The following is a 15,639-nucleotide window of genomic DNA, read 5'->3' as shown; positions in this document are numbered from 1 at the left end:
GATGGAAAGAGTTGTGTGTCTGGCAACTGGAACCTAACTTGGAGGAACAAAAAGGAACTTCTGATGCAGAATTCTACTGCATCACTGATTGTTAGCTTTGTATAGCACAGCCACAATTAGAAAAGAAGTAGTCTCCTTCTGTTTCAGTAAGACAACTGTTGACTGTCAGCTGATTGGATGTCCTTCTCTAAGGAAGGGAAGGACTTAGCATCTAACAATGAATCCTCATGAGGATCCCTGACAGAAAAAAAATAGACATTCTGCTAGGGAAGGAAGTGGTGGGTATATGTGTATTAAACTCGTGAGCAACCAAAAAAAACAAAAATTAAAATATAAAAGATGTCATGTCAACACTCTTGTTTAAAGTTGCTTTCACCCTTCATACACTAATTAACCACTTCCATACCATCCTATAGCAGAAACACTGCTACAGGGTGGCACAGGTGCAGAGCCATACAAAGCAGTGTGCTTACAGTGAAGCACACACGCAGCCCACATAGTGAAACAGCACACAGTTAACCCTTTGATTGTCCCAGATTTTAACCTCTTCCAGCTCAGTGCCATTAGTACAGTGTCAATTCTTTTTATTAGCACTGATCACTGTATTGGTGTCAATGGAGATGTCAGTGACACCAAGTCAGTTCTCCCCAGTGTCAGAATGCCCGCTGCAGACCCGTTATCAGTTGCTGATCACCACCATTACTAGTAAGAAAAAAAAATCCCATTATCTAAACTGACATTTTTAAAAGCTATAACTTTCACGTAAACCAATTAATTTACATGTTTTGGGATTTTTTTTAGCAAAGACATGGAGCAGAATACATTTTGGCCTAAATTTATGACGAAATTTGATATTTTAAATTTTTTACTGGACATGTTTAATAGTAAAAAGCAAAAATATAGTTTTTTTCTCAAAATTGTCAGTCTTTTATTGTTTATAGCACAAAAAATAAAAAACGTACAGGCGATCAAATACCACCAAAAGAAAGCGCTATTTGTGGGGAAAAAAAGGACGCAAATTTCATTTGGGTGCAGTGTTGTATGACTGCGCAATTGTCAGTTAAAGTAACACAGTGCCGTATTGCAAAAATTGGCCTGGTCAGGAATGGGGGTAAATCCTCTGGAGGGCAAGTGGTTAATGTGTCTCAAAATCTGAAATAAACATGTTAGTGCAGCACCTCCCTACCACTAGACAACTCTTGAAAACCTTATTACATACATAAGTATATAAAAAAAACATAAATATTCCAAAAAAAAACACTCAAAAAAACTTCCATATACAAAAAATAAATAAATAAATAAAGTCCCATATATAATAGGATCTTCCTAATGCTCCTTCACTCTTTCACCACTTCACATCTTCATAAAACATAAACCAATGTTCCTCCACCAACACCCAGATTGTGCTCTCACCTGGAGCTTTTTGACCTCACATTTAATAATGCTTTGGTCATACAGCGCTTGTGCCCTCTTAATGGGACTGATGGAATGAAGATTCCCCAGGTGGTTCTCCTTCTCCCACAGCAAACTTAGAATCTTGTATCTCCCCCTCCTCTTCTTTCCAACAGTCCGGTAAAAAAACAGAATAGGCAGAAATACTGCTTTATAGTTTATAACACTTTATTTAACCACTTCAATATCGGGCACTTATACCCCCTTCCTGCCCAGGCCAATTTTCAGCTTTCAATGCTGTCGTACTTTGAATGACAGTTGCGCGGTCATGCAACACTGTACCCATATGAAATTTTTATCATTTCTTTTCACACTTTCTTTTGGTGGTATTTAATCACCACTGAGTTTTTTTATTATTTGCTAAATAAAAAAAAAAACACCTGAAACTTTTGAAAAAAAAAAACACACTTTTCTTCGTTTCTGTTATAAATTTTTGCAAATAAATAAAATTTTTTCATAAATTTAGGTCAAACAGTATTTTGCTACATTTCTTTGGTGAAAATTATAATAATAATTGAATTTGAAGGTAAAATAAGTACTGAACACATCACCATTGTTCTAGGTAAATATATTTCTAAAGGTGATATTGACATGAAGTTTTCACCACACGTCGGTAACAACCCATGCATACAAACAAAACAAAACAAATACGTTTAGAAATTAGGTTATGTGTAAAAAAAATGGAATGACACAGGGAAAAGGTATTGAACACATGAAGAAAGGAGGTGCAAAAAGGCATGGAACACCAAGACACCAGCTAAAATCTATCAGTAATTAGAAAGCAATCCTGCCCCTTGTCAGTGCAAATCAATAACAGTTGGTTCAGTTTCAACTGATGGCCTATAAAAAGGTGTCTCATTACCAAGGAGTCACACAAGATGGGTAAAAGCAAACAGCACTCTCAAGACCTTCACAACCTTATTGTTGCAAAATATACTGATGGCATTGGTTACAGAAGGATTTCTAAACCTCTGAATGTTCCAGTGAGCACTGTTGGGGCCATAATCCTGATGTGGAAAGAACATAATTTTACCATAAATGGGCCATGACCAGGAGCTCCTCGCAAGATTTCTGACAGAGGAGTGAAAAGAATTATCAGAAGAGTTGTCCAAGAGCCAAGGACCATTTGGAGAGCTTCAGAAAGACCAGAATTAGCAGGTACAATTATTTCAAAGAATACGATAAGTAATGCACTCAACCGCCATGGCCTGTATGAATACTCCCCATGCAAGACTCCATTGCTGAAGAAAAAGCATGTGTCACATACCTGGTAGTGAGCCAGACGTGCAGAGGAAGGCCTTTCGTACAGCTCCGGATCAGGAGTCACCGACAGTGAAACAGTAACCATGAAAGCACGGCGAGGTTGAGTGCCATGATCAGTCCAGTAGTCTGCAAAGGTAGTAGCTGTCACTTTGCTGAAATGATGCCAGAAACAGAGCAGCCGGAGGTAGGCAGATGTCTCAGCAGGGCAGGCTGGTAGCAGGTAAATGGCAGAGCAGACAGGCTGGTAGCAGACAGCTGGCAGCAGGCAGGCTAGAAGTGGACAGGCTGGTAGCAGGAAGACATATCAGATGAGAATGTTCTGGACTACGGAGTTGAAGCAGGCTGGATAAACAGAATGCAGGGTCAGGCAAACTGGGTCGGCAACAGATGGCAGATAGGGCATTAACAAAAGGCAGGAGAGGAGTCAAGTCACAGGCCATAGTCAGCAACAGTGAAGGCAGATCAGGCAGAGACCGTAAGCAGAATCCAGAGAACTAGCCAAGGTCAGGGCAGGTAGCAGACAAGAGGAATCAGGAGCAAGCTAGGTCAGGATCAGAGGTGAGACACTGGAATTAGGATAAACACACACAGAAGTTGAAGACCAAACAACAATTAGCCAGTGCAGTAGTCCTGTTTAAATAGGCCATTTGGCACCAGTCTTGGTAACAGGCATGCACCCGTATGTGCGACTGCGCGCACCTATGCTCATTATTGTGTACATCTGCCTGGCCAGTTGCCGGTCTGCGCATGTACATTTTTATGCGCAGAGGAACTTCGTCGGTACTATGAGAAAGCCTTTCCTGACAGCATATTGAAGCGTGTTTAACGTTTGCTGCATTTAGACAAGCCTGTGAAATAAAGTGATACTTCGGTTCATGAATGCTTCTGTTCACAAACAACTCGGTTCGCAAAAATTTGCTTCGGTTCACGAACGTGAGCCATGGCCATCTTCCCTGCACTGATACATGGTCCTGACTTCCTGTAGGCAAGATCGCAGTCACAGACAGACTCTGAAAGTGTACTGTGAAGCTTTTTGGCGTGGTTTTTAGCACACTATACAATACTGTACATCCCTGTTCACATTTGCTGTAAAGCTTTTTTGCGTGCTTTTTAGCACATACTGTACCGGACATCCAGTATGGCTCCAAAGAAAATGCAGAGCAAGTATGGTGGTAAGAAGAAAGTGTGGAGCAGTAATGAAGGTGACAAGAATGTGCAGAGCAAGCATGTTGTTCAAAAGAAAGTGCAGAATGGTAATGAAGGAGACCAGAAGCACCACCCCAACATAACTGTAACAGACAGTGTTGAATCTGATGAACGATAACGTGGTCTCTCATTTCCAGAGGGATATGCAGTGCAGGAAAACACAAGTGACATTGGACAGATTTTTCACCAAAACTGAGCTAAGAGACAAAGAAGAGAGGAAACCCCTGAAGGAGATCTCCCCAGTGTCCTTATGCACAGGGATTCTCCCTCCAAACAATAATCACCTCCCTCTTGTCTTCCTGTCCTCCACGCCAGAAGTCGTCTCAAGCAAGGTTAGTGTTCTCTCTCTTCGTAGTGTACTTTGTTTCAAATTTTTGTTGATCAAAAAACAAACAAAAAAAAAAAAAGTTCAGAACGGATTAATCTTATGAGAAAATTTGATTTGGTTGGCGACCAAATTCGGTTGGCGACCACGTTCATAGGGGTCAGAACAGATTAACCTGAGTTACATTAAACCCTATGGGAAAATTTGCCTCAGTTCGCAACCCATTCGGTTCACGACCAAAGTCGTGGAACAAATTTAGTTCGTGAACCAAGGTATTACTGTACTGGGAAAATATAGTCTGGTCAGATGAGACCAAGATTGAACTCTTTGGATGCCATAATACACACCATGTTTGGAGGTCAAATGGCACTGCACATCACGCCAAAAACACCACACCAACAGTGACGTTTGGAAGTAGGAACATCATAGTGTGGGGCTGTTTTTCAGCATACTGTACTGGCAAACTTCATATCATTGCAGGGAGGATGAATGGGAAAATGTACCAAGACATTCTTGTTAAAAATTTGCTGCCATCTACCAAGATGATGAAGATGAAACGAGGGTGGGCATTTCAGCAAGACAATGATCCCAAACAAAAACCAAGGAAACTCTCAATTGGTTTCAAAGAAAGAAAATACAGCTGCTAGAATGGCCCAGCCAATCACCTGACTTGAATCCAATAGAAAATCTATGGAAAGAACTAAAGATCAGAGTTCACAGAAGAGGCCCACAGAACCTTCAAGAATTGATTTCCATTTTATTACACAACTTAATTTCTGAACGTATTTGTGTTGAGTTCTTTGTATGCATGGATTGTTACCGACATGAGGTGAAAATGTAATGTCAATAGCACCTTTAAAAGTATATTTACCCAGAAAAATAGCGACGTGTTCAATACTTATTTCTAGAGATGCACCGAAATTTCGGTGGCCGAAATGTTTTGGCTGAAAACACCCCTACCGGCCGTTGGCCGGTATGAAAATAAACACCGATACAGGTGCCGAAAATAACCCCGCTGCTGCCTGCCCGCCACTGCTCGGTGGTTCTCAGCCTTACCTGAGAAACCACCGAACGATCCCGGCGCTGAGCATAGAGATAAGTAAAGGAAAGATGGGCTCCACTCATCTCTATGACCTTGGAGGACTGAAGCGATGTCACTTTCGGTGCCTTGTAAACAAGGCCATTTTTTTTTTTTAAAGCACTAGATCAATGCTTTTTTGATCTCATGCTTTACATTGTAGAGGAGAAATGTGGGGTCTTATTGACCCCATATCTCTCCATAAAGAGGACCTGTCACTACTTATTTCTATCACAAGGAATGCATGCATTCCTTGTGATAGGAATAAAGTGATTAAACATTTTTTTTAAAAGGACAGTGTAAAAATAAATAAATAAATAAATAAATAATAATGAAAAAAGTTTAAAGTGCCCTCTCCCCCTCGTGCAGTGGTGAACACATACGTTGGCCACGCCCACATATGTAAACGATGTTCAAACCACAGGTGAGGTATTGCCACGAACGTCAGAGCAATAATTCTAGCATTAGACCTCCTCTGGGACTTTGAAATGGTAACATGTAAAAAATTTTAAAGCGTCACCCATGGAGATTTTTAAGTACCGTAGTTTGACACCATTCCACTAGCATTTTAAAGCATGACATGTTGGGTATCTATTTACTCGGCATACCATCTTCTTTCATATTTTACAAAAAAAATGGGGAATATATATATAATTTTTTAAATCATTAAAGTGTATTTTCCAATAAAATTGCATTTGAAAAACATTAATTTTTAAAAACTGTCCATTTTGGTTTCAGTTTCCAGCCAAGTGCATCCTGAACTTTCTGTCTCGGCACCAGAATTTTCATTTTGGTGCACCACTACTTATTTTACCCGCTGTAAATCTACCAAGAGCTGTTGAAAGTTAAAAAAGAAAATTTTCCAGTTCAATCAAAATAGAGACCAAAATCTAAGGAGACATCCTTTTTCCTGAAGACACAAAGTATAAAATGGCAAGGTGTAAGGTGGGAGGAATTATAGCTTCTAGTGGTCTGGCTTTCAGTTTTCAACGTGCCAGGTGTCCTTTTCTCCCAAATGAAGCAGTATAGCCTTAGTTTACATATTCCTGATTACGTCCCTCAATGCACAATAGAGAAAAAGAGTTTGACTTATTTCTTGTACTTTTGTTTGAAAAAGCTAAGCTCATGTTTCATCCCCAGTCCGTATGAAGCTGAGAATTCATTCTTCTGCAGAGCAGTACTTTATGCTGTTTATATATGTAGATGTATATATCTAATAGATTCAGGCAATAAGGTTGTTCTTTCCATTGTTCCTGGCTCTATTCCTGCTGATCTTATGTGCTCCAGCTCCTCTGGCAGAATGCTCCATAATGTAAAACGCATCAAATAAAAAACAAGGAAGGCTAAATCCCCCTAATAATGGCTGTGGCAGGTATCCAAATCATGGGGATTTCCCGTTGTAGAAGTCCGTTAGATTTCCCATAATGGTGAGAAGGGCAACTATATGCAAGAGGTGGCACTAGAAGATGTAGGACATCCAACCCTGGCAGTTTATTATTCTAAAGAAAGCCATATGTAGACTTTTAATGCACCCTAAAAACTGACCAAGCAATAAAATCACACTTAACATGGATATTGTATAAATATTACCAAATTACATTATTTCAGTAAAAAAAAAAGGATCTATTTATAGCACACACAGTCGGTTGTTTTCGGTCTGAAAACACTTTTTAAATTGTGACGGTACTCACACAACCTCCCAGCAAGAGCTGAGATGGCAGATCTCACTTGACTTCTCAGGTTGAACTGAGATACTGTATATGGTAAGTTAGAAGGGTTGGAAAATAAAAAAAAAACTAAAATTTGACTTGAAGTGATATTAAACACACACTGATTAGTTTTCATTATCCCATCTCTTTTTAATCAGAGTATAGCATCAAGTCAGTTAGACTCCTGGGATATTGATCTGGTCAGAGAAGTAGCAGAGGGAGTTGTTAATCAGTTTCAGCTGCTTTGGTGTTAATGAAATTAACAACAGGTGCACTAGATGGGCAACAATGATGCAAATCCCAAAAAAGGAATGGTTTTACAGATAGAGACCACTGACATTTTTTTCCCTACTTCCCTACTTTTTTCCCTACTTTTCTGACTGTTTTTCACTAGTTTTCCATTTGGCTGGGGTCAGTGTCACTACTGGTAGCATGCAGTGATACCTGGACCCTACAGAGGTTGCACAGGCAGTCCAACTCCTCCAGGATGGCACATCAATACATGCCATTGCCAGGTTTGCTGCTGCCTCCCAGCACAGTCTCAAGAGCATGTAGGAGATTCCAGGAGACAGGCAGTTACTCTAGGAGAGCTGGACAAGGACACAGAAGGTCCTTAACCCATCAGCAGGACCGTTATCTGCTCCTCTGTGCAAGGAGGAACAGGATTAGCACAACCAGAGCATTACAAAATGACCTCCACCAGGCCTCTGATGTGAATGTCTCTGACCAAACAATCAATCAGAAACATGAAGGTGGCCAAAAGGCCCGACGTCTTCTAGTGGGCCCTGTGCTCACTGCCCAGCATGATAGAGCTCGATTGGCATTTGCCATTGAACACCAGAATTGGCAGATCTGCCACTGGTGCCCTGTGCTTTTCACAGATCACCCTGAGCACAAGACAGACATTAAAGGGTCTGGAGAAGCTGTGGAGAACATTATGCTGCCTGTAACATCGTTCAGCATGGCCGTTTTTGTGGTGGGACAGTGATGGTCTGGGGAGGCATATCCAGATGACCAATATCACTGGAATAGAAAATGCTTTCAATGGAACAAGGGAGGAAATATTCCAAGGGGAACACTAGTGACAACTGCTCTATGTAAAACTATCAAGACATTTTTTGCCTTTTGAGACGCTTTAATACAATTTATACTATGGGGAATCTGACATTCAACTACAGTGCCTTGAAAAAGTAATCATACCCCTTGAAATTTTCCACATTTTGTCATGTCATGTTACAACCAAAAACGTAAGTTTATTTTATTGGGATTTTATGTGATAGACTAACACACAGTGGCACTTAATTGTGAAGTGGAAGGAAAATGATAAATGGTTTTCAAAATTTTTTACAAATAAACATCTGAAAAGTGTGGCGTGCATTTGTATTCAGCCCCCCTTACTCTGATACTAAAATCTAGTGGAACCAATTGCCTTCAGAAGTCACCCAATCAGTAAATAGAGTCCACCTGTGTGTAATTTATTCTCAGTATAAATACAGCTGTTCTGTGAAGCCCTCAGAGGTTTGTTATAAAAATGTTAGTGAACAAACAGCATCATGAAGGCCAAGGAACACACCAGGCAGGTGAGGGATAAAGTTGTGGAGAAGTTTAAAGCAGGGTTAGGTTATAAAAAAAATATCCCAAGCTTTGAACATTTCACAGAGCACTGTTCAATGCACAGTTGTAAAACCTAAACATTTTGTACCTTAATGCATTCTCCGCATTAAGGTAAAAATGTTTTAATATGTGTAGCACGCCCCCCTTATACTTACCTGAGCCCGATCTCGATCCAGCGCTGTGCCCATCTGTAGTGGCTCTCTCTGTTCTCTTTGATCTCACAGGCTTTTCCAGCGACGAGGGAGCAGGGAGTGGGGCTGAACCTCACTGTCTGTCTATAGATGCAGAAAGTGCATCTTGGGATTGAGCCCGCAGGTGTGCCAGAATAGGAAGCTGCTTCCTATGGTAGCACACTAAGAAGAGGAGAGGAGGAGCCAGAGGTGCCGGTGGGGGACCTGTGATGAGGAGGATCACGGCTGCTTTGTGCCATACCATAGCACAGAGCAGGTAAATATAACAAGTTTGTTATTCTATATGAAAAAATAATTTAGAAAACACTTTGAACTTCTCGGTTTCCTGTTACAGTAAAGGAAAAAAGAACATGTCATCATCACATACAAAAAAAAGGATGTACTCCAGAAAAGAACAGGTCATCATCAAATACAAAAAAATGTACTCCAGATTTCTGTTTTTTGTTGGAACATGATTGAAATCTTTACTGCAACCCAAAGCATATTAGTCTTACCTGATTTGACGATTGTCTTATAACGTCTGAGGAAATATTTTCTTTAAGTATGGAAGCTATTAGATGACCGACAGCCTGCAAAAAAAGGGCACAAAAGTCTTATGTCTTCTTAACAAATATATAAAGCAAACTGCACTGTAATATCTGCAGAAAGTGTGTTTTTTTATTGGTAAAGTACACCTGGCAGGTATTTTTGTGTCATAGAACATAAAGACTGTGAGGCACTAACTGACAGGATTGTGGATGGTGCAAATGATTGTGGATGGTGCAAATGTGTCAACTAGGTTTCTCACCTACACATGATGAGGGGCTCCAGGGCGATATAGAGCAAAAATCCTGCTCTGGGTCTTGGAGCTGAACATTTTATAGAACTTTGGGTGGGAAAAACTGATGAGTTGGTAGAACAGTTTAATAGAACCCTGAAAGGTATGCTAAAACACGAAAGTGGCCAAGGACAGAAAAGAATGAAACTACCTATTACCATACTTAATTTGTTCAGTAAGGAAAGTGCCACAGTCTGCTACAGGGTTTTACTGATTAGAACCCTTGTATGGTAGATATCACAGAGGACCCCTGGATGCAGCTTGGGAAATATAGAAACAAGAGGCCACACCTCACAAAAGTGTAATCAAACACATTGCCCAGATTCAACAAAGGATAGCGGCAGTAATGCCTATAGTTTGGGTACCTATACAGCAAGTCCAACAGGCACAGGACACAGTTTATAAATCGCTCTGCTAAAATCGCAACCTTTAACCTGGGAGACAAACATAGTTCTAGTGCCCACTGTAGAGAATACATTTCTGGCACAGTGGTAGGTCCTCTTGAAAATCAAAGTGAAAAATAGGAATTTTGACTTACTTTCTTATTTTCGTAAATTTCTTATCTTGGAGTAGAATACAGGACACTATTCATAGACCATGGATTATATGTAGGCTACCTTCAGTTGATTGGACAGTCCACGAGACTCCACATTATTAGCACACAATAAGGAGTAATCAGGACACTGAAAGGAAGGGTCTGTGTCCTGTACTGTATGCCAAGATAAAAAATGTACCACTAAATCAAAATTCCTATTATCTTAATCTTACAATACAGTAAACAGGACATAATAGTAGCTATAGACCGGGAGTCTGCAACCAATGACAGGTAGCTCACGAACAAGTCCCAGTGTTGCCGACCCAGTCTTCTACTCAGAGGTTCAAAGCGGCACAGGCACATGCTCAACCAATTCTAGGATGCAGAGGCAGCCCCTGCTCCTTGCAATGATGTAGCTGCGAGGCGGGAAATCCCTCCTGAATAGCTCAGGCAGGTTTGGGCTCTTCTCCGAAAATGCCTTAGCTCCTCCTCTTCCGCACTCATCCCCATTGGCCCTTCTCGTCGATACAAGGGGCTTGTGGGTGATACCCGGTGGGAAGGCGAGATAGGATTACCAGCAGGGATCAGAGCCAGGACATGTGGGTTTGCACTGCACCTTCTCTGCACCTGTCTGCATTAAAAAACAACTTCTGTGCCCTCCTGATGCCCCAGTACCATGCCGTCCTGACCCCCAGCACCATGCCCTCCTGACACCCCAGCCCACCTGATCCCCCAGTCGTGTGCCCTTCTGACACCCCAGCCCTCCTGATCCCCCAGTACTGTGCCCTCCTGACACCCCAACCCTCCTGATACCTCAGTACTGTGCCCTCCTGACACCCCAGCCCTCCTGATCCCCCAGTACCGTGCCCTCCTGACCCTCCAGTACCATGCAATCCTGATACCCCACTACTGTGCCCTTCTGACCATCCAGTACCATGCCCTCCTGACACCCCAGCCCTCCTGATCCCCCCAGCACCATACCCTCCTGTCCTCCCAGTGCCATGCCCTCTTGACACTCTAGTCATCCTGATCACCCTGTACTGTGCACTCCTGATCTCCCAGTACCATACTCTCCTGACTCCACAATACCATATGAGGTGGTATCAAAAAGTTTAGAGACTAGTTTTGTAACACACCAACAGATGGCAGCACAAGGCCACATACACAGTCACAGGGATCACCAACCTTAATAAGACAGTGTGCCAAAAGACATTGTCCTGTGTACACTGGGAGATATGCAACTGGTGCTATTCTGGCCACGCGCGATATCACGTCTGCTATTTCATCATGGACAGCAAGTTAGAACAAAAAGAAAGCATGAAATTCTGCGTGAAACCTGTACACCCAAGTCATCCACGGAATGCTGACAGAGTTATTGGCAGACTTCAACGTGCTGTTCCTTCTGCTCCTGGGTCAGCAGCCTGGGGAGGAACTTGGCAGCAACACGGCACATGTTCAAATCACACATGAGGATTGTCTGGGTTGTTTCGTATGACACACTGACAACGGCAGCAATGTTGTGGATTGTTCTCCGATGATCATCATGCACAAGTTGCAGAATGGTATTGACATTTTTGGGGGTTGAGCACGTTTAAGGTCTTTCTGATCTCGTCATCTTCCAGTGATGCTCTTACACTCTTGAAGCACGCTTGCCCTCAAAACACCTAGAACAACTCATTGCAGCATTATTGTAAACTTGCCAAATCATGTCAAAGGTTTGTGGCAGATTTGCCCAGTTTCATGCAGCATTTCAAGTTTGCTCTTTGTCCTACCTTGCTGTCCAAATGAAATAGCAGATGTTTGTAATGCATGTGTTCAGAATAGCACCAGTTGCACAGCTCCCAATGTATACAGGACAATGTCTTTTGGCACACTGACCTATGAAGGTCAGTGCTCCCTGTGACTATGCACGCAGCCTTGTGCTGCCATCTGTTGGTGTGTTACAAAACTAGTCTTGAAACTTTTTAATACCACCTCGTACTCTCCTGATTCCCCTATGCACTGTGCCCTTCTGATCCTCTAGTACTGTACCCCACTGACTTCCTTATACTTTGCCTTCCTGACCCCAGTCCTACATAAAAATAACCTCTGTACGCTGCCCTAGCTCCTAGTGACCTCTGTACAATGCCCTACCTCCTAGTGACCTCTGCACGCTGCCCTACTTCCAACTGACCTCTGCACGCTGCCCTACATCCTACTGACCTCTGCACGCTGCCCTACATCCTACTGGCCTCTGCACGATGCCCTACATCCTACTGACCTCTGTACACTGCCCTACCTATTACTGTGCCCTAAACGCTGCCCTACATACTACTTACACTGGCCAGAAATCAGAGCAGATAGCTAGGCCTGAAACTAGAAAATCTGCCTGCAGTACCAGTTGCTCTGCTTTCATGATGAACACCTTGTGAGGGCAACCAATTACTCTCCAAGCAAGAAAAAAATGTGAATGAATGTGAATGCCGAGTTTATCACTGAAGCTAACTTTTAAGGTAGGTTAAATGTATATTTTTACTGTGACATTTGTTTTAGTAGAATTTTCTATGTTTTCTTCATTCTGTCTTTACTATTTATTGGGGGCTTGTTAGTTTATTTCTTTAAAAAGGTCTCTTCAATGTAGTCCAGGTAAATCTCCATCTCAAAGATTGCCTGTCATAGACAAAGGGACATATCAAAGCAATATACTGAGGAGTGGGCAACAACATAGCAAACAGAACTTACAACAGACCCACAAGGCAACAATTGTAAAAGAACCCAAACAAAAACACTCAGATAAACAGTATGAAGCACCTCGTACCTGAAGTTTGCATCAGCCAGGGCATGAAATTCCACCTTGAGAATTTGTGAACAGAGGACCAGGTGGCAGCCTTGCAAATCTGGGAAGCAGATGGTTGATGCTGCAAAGTCCAAGAGACACCAACAGCCCTGGTGAAATGGGCTCTGATAGAAAAAAGAGGAACTCTGTTCCTAAGGGCATAGGCCCTAGAGATAAACTTGCCTAGTCCACCTGGGAATGGTGGAACAAAAAGCAGGGTATCCTCTATGATGGACCATGGGCAGGAAAAAGAAGGACTCAGCCTTGCAAAGTGAGGCTGTAGCTGCCAGAAAGACCCTGACAGCCCTGGCCAAATCCAGACAGTGTAGGGCAAGTTTCTGGTCATGGTTTGGTGCAGGACAAAAGGAGGGAAGAACAAGGTCTACACTGAGGTGGAAAAAAAGACACCACTTAAGTAGGAAGGAAGGTATTTGTCTCAAAACCACTGTGTCTTTGTGCAAAACAAGAAAAAGCTCTTCACACAAAAGAACTGCCAACTCAGAAACACGCCTAACTGATGTAATGGCTACCAGGAATGCAACCTTACAAGTGGGGTCTTCAAATAGAATCTCTTGAGTTAAAGGGAGGTCTCTAAATTATAGAAAGCACCAGGTTAAGATCCCAAGGAGACACAGAAGATTATATTGGAAGATTTATATGAGCAAATTCACTGACCAAGACCAGACTGAAGAAAGGCCAAAATAGGAGAAATATGAATTCCTGCCCTGGAGAGTATGTGAACATTTGGGGTGCAGAGGAAAGCACGAAAGGTAGCACTACAAATCGGAAGTGTTTCTCATACAGTAAAACACAGAAAGCATTGATGTAAGAAGAAGATGGGAATAGACATCTTGTACGTCAAAGGATGCCAGAAATTACCATTGTCTGAGACAAACAAAGACAGATCTTGTTGATTTAATCTGGTATAACAGTACACAACAAAATCTGTTTAAAGATTTTAAGTCCAGTATTGGACCAATACCTCAATTTGGTTTTGGGGGGTTGTAAAGGTTTGAGCAGAAACATTGAAATGGTTCTTTGCAAGGAACTGGTCAAACCACTCCCTGTACCTGCGATGGGTGTAAATCAGAAATTAAATCTGCATTCTGTTGTTCTGAAGCTGGCAGACTGGAAAGAAAGAAACAAGGACAGGGCAAAGATAGAAACTCTATTTTGTACTCCTCTGAAATGACAAATTGGATCCAGGCGAAGATCATCATGCACAAGTTGCCAACTGGTATCAACATTTTCGGGGGTTGAGCATGATTAAGGACTTTCTGATCTCTCGTCGTCTTCCAGTGATGTTCTTCCGTTCTTGAAGCTCACATGCCTCTCAAAACACCTCGAACAACGAATTGCAGCATCGCCATAAACTTGCCGAATCATGTCAAATGTCTTTGTGGCAGATCTGCCCAATTTCATGCAGAATTTAACATTTGCTATTTGTTCTAACTTGCTGTCCATTATGAAATAGCAGACGTGGTAACACACGTGGCCAGAATAGCAACAGAATCACAAGCAGCAACGTATCCATATGGCGAATTTCAACAAAAAGATGTGAAAATCCTTTCAAAATTGAGCCAGTCCTCAGATTGTATGATAATTTGTGTGTACATGGTAAAAGTCTTTCTTGAGCCAGTATTTCAAAGCCCATAGGGGCTTTTTAGGCTGTGGAGAGTCAAGTGCTGCTAAGCAAAGACTAGTCTGTATCACGTCAATTAGTGTGCCTACTATAGAAATCATTTTATATGAAGCTGCAGCTTGAAATTCTTAAAATGTAGATGAAGGAAAATCCTCTGAAAATTCTTTGCAACAAAATCAGGGCCTTCAATACTTTCCTCCAGAATATCCTCATGAAAGGAGGTTCCACTTCTGAATCCTGAACACGGTCAGGGGGAATAGAGGATGTGTAGCATTTCGGGCATCTGAAAGCGAAAGGTTCTAGAAGTATCAAGAGTTTTTCAAATAATTTAGGCCTAGAGGCAGACAAATCTGCTTTTTTCAGACAGGACACATAGTGCATGAGGGAGCTAAACCAGATAAGGAGAGCGGTGTCATTAGGACATTGCTCCAGGACAAGGGAACAGCTATCACCCTAAGCATTAGTCTGAGTTACCTGTAGGATGCATGCTATTTGGCTCTTTTGTCCCTGCTTCCTTGTACCGGTTATCTGCCATTGCTAAATGAGGGAATCCTCAGGGGAACGTAGGTCAAATTGGATGGCATTTTATATGTCCGGATACAGGAGCCTCTATAGACAGTTATCGTCTTCCTGTGGCTAGGTTTTTGTAGAAGATGGTAGCAGTACTCCATTTTTGGCATAAAAGGCGGACGGGAGTGCATCATCCAGGAGCTATGATGCAGTTACTTCATCCTTCTGAGGCTAAGTCTATACAGGAGGAAAAAAATTGTCACTTTTAAAAAGATTGTGCTGAGAAACGTTAGTTTAATACTAGGCCATTGCCAGAGCATCATCGCCAGGGCAGAGGGGCTGGATTTATCTGTCTCCGGGGCAGAGGGGCTGGATTTATCTGTCTCCGGAGCAGAGGGGCTGGATTTATCTGTCTCCGGAGCAGAGGGGCTGGATTTATCTGTCTCCGGAGCAGAGGGGCTGGATTTATCTGTCTCCGGAGC

The 15,639-nt window shown here is 42.1% G+C and overlaps 1 protein-coding gene across 1 annotated transcript in view; it reads right to left on the bottom strand.

The window, feature by feature from the left end:
* FOCAD (focadhesin) overlaps positions 1–15,639 on the bottom strand; it is a gene marked incomplete at its 3' end in the record, with an annotated part of 239,052 nt that overhangs the window by 199,368 nt on the left and 24,045 nt on the right. Inside the window, exon 3 of the mRNA XM_089662672.1 lies at positions 9,333–9,407. Within this exon, the coding sequence (XP_089518798.1) occupies positions 9,333–9,407 (75 nt within the window). The remainder of the gene's footprint in view (positions 1–9,332; positions 9,408–15,639) is intronic.

The sequence above is a fragment of the Staurois parvus genome, unplaced genomic scaffold (assembly GCF_062004578.1).
Source record: "Staurois parvus isolate SC_StPar_1 unplaced genomic scaffold, SC_StPar_1.0 ptg001518l, whole genome shotgun sequence".
NCBI classification, from domain to species: Eukaryota; Metazoa; Chordata; class Amphibia; order Anura; family Ranidae; genus Staurois; species Staurois parvus.
The sequence above is the reverse complement of the archived record's forward strand: the minus strand, read 5'-3'. Positions and strand labels throughout refer to the sequence as shown.